Here is a 7535-nt window from a genome sequence, read left to right as displayed (position 1 = left end):
GCTTCCATCCTCCAATTTAAAAAAAAAAAAAAAAAAAAAAGATCGTCGGGCTGGTTTCTCCATGGCAGGTAACATATACGGTCGATTCTTGACCGGAACTTTCCGCTCAAAGCCTCGGTAGAATTTCAGCTTTCCTCGTTGGCTGTAGTAGTCCGAACTTCGCCGTTATAACTGCATGCACTATACGAAGGAACGAATGTTGCATCTTGTGGAAGTAAAATCGAAATGGGATGCGATGGAAAAATGGTTGGACAAGCCTAGCCAGATTTCGAGTCCCAGAATTCGTAATTATCGAAGCATGTTTCGCTGTAAAAGTCGTGTAAAGGCGACGTCCCCAAATGGAAACGTAATTTCTCCCTTCTTCGTCGTTGGCAACTCGTGATTTACACGGCGATACGTTCGCGTTTGAAATTCCAGGCATCTCGCCAAACAGAGCGCCGTTACGACGAACGATTCTGTCACGATCGTACGGATAAACGAAGAGAGAGCAAGCCGAGCCTGGCGACGAACGCACCATCGAAAGATTAACGAGGATCGTACAGGCAATATTTGGCTCTGCGATCACGAGAGATCGATTGATATGGCGGCATTTCTGTTTCAACGAGGGCTCGGGTATATTTGTTTTCTTTCCTCGTCCCTAACGTCGGCGTTATCACGAAGCCCTCGAAGGGATTTTCAAGCCCCGATTTCAGCCTCGGACCAGCTCCCTCGACAACGTTTTACGCGAGGGCTCTACGATGGAACTAATTTCACGGCGAACCGCTCGATCCCTCCGATTCGTTATTAGATTTCCCACGGCTAGTGTACACGAGCCGAATGAACCGATCCGTGAGCCAGGCTAAGGAACGGGGGAAAAACGGAAGGAAAACTGGCTAGGAGGGGCAAATAAAACGGTATTCCGGGTGAGGAAATGTCGCCGGAAGAGAAAGGAAAAGCTAGTGAGAATAAGAAACGAGGTGGCAAGGCGCGAGGGGAGGGTGAAAGAGTAACTGGAGGAAAAAGCGTAAAGTTGGTGAAAATATAGCTTGGTGTCTGTGGCGAGAGGAAATGCTAACGCGTGGTACGACGACGTCTTACGAGGATAGACACACGATGCTGTAATAAACGATCAGAACCTTAAGCCGAGTAAAACTCGTTAGAATCCTATTAACGCGGTATAATCGAAGTGAACGTGGTAAAATATCGTGAGTTTGCAACGAGTCTGAAATTAAATCGAATTTTACGCGTTTCGACCGCGCTCGAATTCGAATAATCCAGGAACAGCGTAGCGTCGGAATACATCGCGGCAATTTGCATGGTAAGTTATCTAAATTTTCGTTAATTCAGTTTCCTTGTCGCTGCGGGACGTCCAGAGAGGAGATAAATTTGCAACAGCCGTAAAGAAGTTGGGGGAAGAACGAGGTGGCAACGAATTCGAACAGAGAAGATGGGACAGAGACGAACCGGGAGACCTTACAGATATTCTGTACACGTCAACGGAGGAGGGTTGATGTACAGACGAGCGGGCAGAGAGGGGGTATCAGGGGTTGCCGGGTAACAGAGAGGTGGGATAAGAGTTCCCAGGGGTGCCTAGCAACAGGTTGCTACCCTAAAATTTCGACCGGCGGGAATGAAGTGGCTGGGTGGGGATGACAGTACCTATAAATGTACTGGGTGGTCTTACTAAAATTGTAAGCGGTTCTCCGCCGGAACGAGACCAACTATGATAAATTCTGATCAAATGAAACCGCGAACGAACAAACGGTAGAGCGTGAAAAGGAGCGTGACACTTTTTTCTTATATTTTTAACGGCGATTTCTTTGACCAAAAGAAAAGGTTTCTTTCGCGATTCGTAAGGATTCCTTTAAAAGGAAATACGTCGCTGTTCGAAGTGCGTTTTACACTAGATATTGAAATCGCGCTGTGTGTTCGATAAATATTCGCGCGAATTCTGTCGACGCACACGCCTCGGTGCGTTCCTCGTTACTCTGCCGAAAGCCGTTGCCGGAACAGGTCTACGAGCGTAGATTAGCGCATTGTTGTTCGGTAGTTCTGCCACCATAACGTCAATTGCACTATTATTGACAAAGCGACGCGGCGACAGACTGTCAGCACTGGTATATTCCGTGTTACGTGCAACTTTACGACTAGCAACATAGAAAATACGCGAATTTCCAATGAAAACGGAGAAAATAAACGAGAAAGTCGATATTTTGCAACGTTTCTATAGAGAAGTCGAGTATGGGAAATATTTGATACGAATTTCGATAAACGTTCCGAGAATGTATTTAAAAGACGCGTAAATAAGTTTGAAATTATAACGAGTACGAGAAAATGGAGATCAGCTTTACAACGAGACGGACAGTGTTCTTAACGTTTTTAACGTTTCGTACGATGACAATTAAAAATGGATAAATTGGCGTTCGAGATTATCGACAGTGCCGTTACGATTGGATGACTATTACTTTCGGATAGATGGACGTAAGTTGGTTATACGTGTAATGGATTGAAATTCATTTTGCGCGGGCAATGGAAGAGCCAGATATTAATTCGTTCGTGCAAATAACGTGTGTTGGCGCGGAAATCATCGTCGATGAATATTCCGCGCCGCGATTCGATCTACCGGTTGGCCGAATCAAACTGAGAATCACGTACAGCTGCCTTTGTCGAGATCATCGTTCGGATCGAATAATTTTTCGTCCATCGGGAAGCGTTTGGTTCGGAAACACCGTCGTTTTTATCAAAAAGCTTTATACCCGTTGTTTCGGATTTTTTTATTACAACGGCCGTGTTCAGCAACGCTGGCGTAATGTCGGAACGAGGCGCGTCGCGATAGCGATCCTCGATACAATTTACTTATAGCGGAAATCGAAGAAACTCTTAATGAGATTTCAAAGCTGCCGGATGCACGCAACCGTGGATTCTGCCAGTTACTTGTTACCACGAACCCCGTGGGTAACGTATATAATTTTCGAACGAACGTTGGAGCTTTGGAGAGGATTAATTAAAGAAGTACGCCGATATCGATTCGACGATCGATCGACGACCAATAAAGATCGAAATTTGCGATGCGTGCTCTTGCAGCAAAATATTTGCTTCGCCCTGGCTGGCATCGGTTCGTTTTCGATTCCTTTTGAGCTGAAAGCAGACGAAGGACATACGGCCGCTTGCACATGGGTTCGCTATGAAACGTAATAAGGACAAATGGCCAGGATGGGACTATGTATAAAGAAACTAAGTTGCTGGAATAAATGGAACACACTTTAGAGAAGGCTCGAGGAAAAATCCATAAGGATAACAAGGGTTTGCGTGGCGACAGATGACTAAAATGGAATTTACGGTGGCCACTGACTCTTTCCTCTTTTCTCCGTCTCTATAAATTATAATTATCGAGGCCGTGGACATCGCGATAATCGGTCTGCTTGCCCGTCCTTCGCCTTTATTTTAACTACCCCGATAAACTCCGGCGAAGAATCGTCTCGACCCCGAAAAATTCGTAAAACGATATCTACGCATCGTTGCGTATAACTCTTCCGTTGTCTGCTCTGTTGATAATTAAGCTTCTGATATTTTTAACCCGAAGGTACTTTGCTCGTAACGCAGGTTCTTAAAGTATCGCGAATTATTTCCAAGCGTTGGTTTTCGTGCTGAAAAATATTCCACGAAAGCGTCTCAGTTAGGAAAAATATTGAACGCTTTTTACCGTTTTTCCCTGGGGAGACGAAGCGGTCCCAAACATCGTATTCCTACAGGAAGGAGATAGCATCTCGAAATATTTCCATCCCGTTGAAACGTTCGTCAACTTTGAGAACCGTTTAGACGGGACAACGAGGAAGTTTTAACCGCATGGTAGGCCGTTGTCTGACTATATACGGAGCCTACTCACTTTCGATAGCGACTAGCACCGAGCGACAAAATTATGGCAAGGAGATAAGTTGGTTGGTCACGACGAATATTTCTTTCGCTCGCCACCGTTTACGAGTACGTTATCGCGATTGCTAGGGGAAAAATTAATCGTCGTCGTGCTCGCCATACGCGAGAGTCGACTGTTTTAATATATAACGACGTCCGTATTTGTTGTTAATATGCTATTGTAGTTCTTTTAAATAGGTTCTACGATCTTGGTTGAGAGAACGAGAGAATGGAATAGCCAAAGATAGGGAGAATCGAGTGTCCGAGGAAACGTGAAATCCAATATTCTGAGGACAGTTGTAATTGAACGAATATTTCATACACGAATTCACCGTTAGTTAAATTGATTTCAGCGGCGTGATATCGGAGTATTCCATCGTGGCTCGTCGATGATAAACATGGTTACGATTAAATTAAACGAAACGGCTGTCTGACGTGCGTGTTTCTTCGCGTCGGAGCTAGGCAACCGGACGGCGAGCAACGTTATCAAATTATTCCATGGAACGGAGATAAGCTGATATCGGCGATCGTATAAAATTGGCGTTAGAAGCGTATAAAAACTGGTGATCGGATTCGGTGTATAGCTGTTCTATATCGGAGCTCGCGCAGAGGCAAGGTAGAAACGAAATTGAAAAAGGGAAAGCCTATCGATGGTCGCCGGTATGCGAGGAAGTTGGACAAACGCGCGAGTACGATCGGTAGATCGCGTGACTTGACGTGCTCTTGATACTTTGAGATTAGGCTAGTCAACCTAACCCAATTAAGGAGAAACGGTTTTACCGAGTTTCTTCCTAATCTTCTCGATCCTCGTACAGTCTGTCGTCTCGTCGGATGTGCTAATTTCGCATTGACGGGGCCTTTGAATATTCATGCGACTTTTCCTCTCTGTTCGCCTTCGTCTCCCGTTTTTCATTCGTGTTAAAAGCATCGTCGCTTTGTAATTTTCGAAACGGTACCGTATAAGGATTTGCAAAGATTCGTAAACGTTACAAAACGAGTCGGACAATTTTATTAAAAAATGACGGTGGTTTTTTTCTTTCCAGGATGTTGGGTGGCGTGGGAGGCCGGCACATGTCTACGCGTCGGCGTGGCAGTAGCCCGCTGGTGCGTGGAGGTGCGGGCCTCGTTGGATACGCTGGACCGGGGGCCTCTGGAAATTCCAACGATGCTGCTATACCACCGGATGTGCAGAGATACGCTGCCAGAAGGCGCGGGGCTGTTACCACCAGCGATCACAAGAGTTGCGCTCTTGTGCAGACCCGTATTAAACTCGGCGATATCATGTGAGTTTTATTCGCTTGATACGTTTCCTCGCGAACGGCCTCTCTTCCTGCGTAGTAAGCCAGGCAGGATGGCAGGGTGAGATGGTAAGGTAGTTCGTGCCCTACCGTCGGTATCGACTTACCGGGAAGGCTGTGCATGAGGATGTTAAACTGGTCGATAACACAACAGCCCTCTCGATGTTCTTCTTTAGTAGATTAAATCACTTGGTCAATGATATCGAGTCCATTTTTATCGCTTTCGGCGATCGGATTGGATCGGATAATTCCCTATATTCGTCGTGGCAAACCGTAGGGGGTGTAAGAAACGCTCCGACGTTTTTCCAGGTCGGTATTTCAGAACGTGAAACACGAAGAGCCGTATAACGTTCGGCCTATCCTGTATCTAGTCGGTGATGCGGGATACCGCTGATTACGGACTAGAGAGATAGTAGTTACCCTCGTATCGAACTTATCAACGAGTAGTATCAGGTTATCAGCTATCGCGAACGGTATTCGCAGAGCAGTGTTTATGGCGGAGTGTAATCGGTAGGAGGTATAGCAGAATTCGCGAGTCGTCCGATCATAGGTTGCTTATACCACTGACAGTAACGCGAAGTAACGCGTAGTCTCCGTAAATTTTATCGCACCGTCGTTCTCACTGTCTATGCGACGTTTGCAACGACGCTTAATCGGCGTATCGTAATCGATTCATTGCCACGAAAGCGTTTCACGCGGTACAAGATGGCGACAGGCATAGGTTGCGGCTGACCACATTAGAGTATGCACTACTGCGGCTGAATTAAGGTCTAACGTGACGAGGTGTCTGCACTCCCGGCGCTTTTTACGTTATCGATCAGCCTTCGATCGTTTGGCTATTACTTATTATTTTTAGCACAGACCGATGTTGTCCGTTCCATTAAATTTAATTACGATTCCCCTACGCATCAGCGTAGTTATTTCTAAAACAATCGTTCGATGAATCAAACGACCGAATCTTTCTGCGTATTCTGAACTTCTTATAGATTTTTTTTTCGTAATGAACTCTAGATAACGACGTGTGTAAATAACGAGAATCTACGTTACGCGCAAGCAGATCCGAGCGAACAAAATCGTCGTCAAGGTTCTCGACCTTTGCTATTAAAACGGTCGCCAATATCGATTTCACGATTTCATTCCTCCTCGATTTTATTCTTAGCCACATTCGGTTTTTCGAATCGACGTTATCCTAGTTGCCATTCGTCGACGAGCGAATCGATGCTGGCGCACGTATCATCGTCGATCTCGCAAAGACGCGTGCTGGTTCCGGCACACGCGTTTCTCGGATTCTCGGTGATACCGAGTGGCTACAATCCCGCAGAGTTTCCCAACCAAATCAAAGCCCTCCGAAATTAGTGTCGTGCAACGAGGTGCGAAACCGATAAACCTGTTAACGTCGTATGTTTCACCGACGTATCGTCATTCGAACGTATTAAAAGGAACGTGCAATAACGAAATCAACGAGGGAACACGAGGCAAGATATTTCATAGAAGTAAATAGGTCGCGATCGAATCCGTGCATTCTTGGCCGATCGTCGTTCGATACGAGACTTCGACTCGGAGGGGGCAGCGTGCTTTGCAACCTCTTAGGGATTTCTGGTTACACGGTCGGTTTATCGATGCGTTGGGCTTGGCGAAGAATAGGGCTGGTCGGTTCTCTGTGGAACCGCAAATAGATACGGGGACGTCCGACATACGACCGTCGCTTTGTACGCGATCGGTAGGACAGCGTACAGCCAAATCGTGTCTCGGTCTCTCTCCTTCTATGGTTGCTGATGTGTTACTGTGCGGTGAATCGAGTCGGGGTCTCAGAGTCGCGAAGTCGAGTCGACTCGGTCGTGTGTTTCAGGCTGGTTGCCTGCTGCCGCCGTGAATCAATACCCGCATTGCGCGTGCCACCTCTCTTTCTCTTTCCTTCGTTTTCCTTCTCGCTCTCTTTACCCCTCCCAGCCCTGTTCCCTGCGTGGCCGTCTCTGTCTCGCACGATGCCATTCTCCCTTTCCACACCGGCTCTCTCCGTCTCTCTCCGTCTCTCTCCGTCTCTCTCCGTCTCTCTCCGTCTCTCTCCGTCTCTCTCCGTCTCTACCTTTTTCCCTCTTCTCTCCTTTTAACCCATCTCCACGTGTTTTTCTCCCGCTTTCTCCTTACAGTCGTTGGACGTCTTTCGACCCTCTTTCGCTATCGCAGCCTTCCTTCGTTTCTCGCGCACCGCTCTGTATCTTTGCTCGGCCGTCTCTTTTCCCCCTTCGCTTACCGTCTGTCTTCGTCGCTCTATATTTTCTATCTCGATCGCGTTGTCACAGTGTCCGTTTCATCGACCCTCTCCCTTTCCGTCTACGAACGCGT

General features: G+C 46.8%; 1 protein-coding gene across 1 annotated transcript in view; it reads left to right on the top strand.

Annotated features, from left to right (window-relative positions):
* Positions 1-5178, top strand: part of LOC105680966 (voltage-dependent calcium channel type A subunit alpha-1-like) — a 28921-nt gene extending 23743 nt beyond the window's left edge. The window contains exon 2 of the mRNA XM_024368696.2: positions 4935-5178. Coding sequence (XP_024224464.1) covers positions 4936-5178 — 243 coding nt within the window. The 5' untranslated portion in view covers position 4935. The remainder of the gene's footprint in view (positions 1-4934) is intronic.
* Positions 5179-7535: the final 2357 nt, after the last annotated feature.

Source organism: Bombus impatiens, unplaced genomic scaffold (assembly GCF_000188095.3).
Source record: "Bombus impatiens unplaced genomic scaffold, BIMP_2.2 scf_0478, whole genome shotgun sequence".
Classification (NCBI taxonomy): Eukaryota; Metazoa; Arthropoda; class Insecta; order Hymenoptera; family Apidae; genus Bombus; species Bombus impatiens.
The sequence above is the reverse complement of the archived record's forward strand: the minus strand, read 5'-3'. Positions and strand labels throughout refer to the sequence as shown.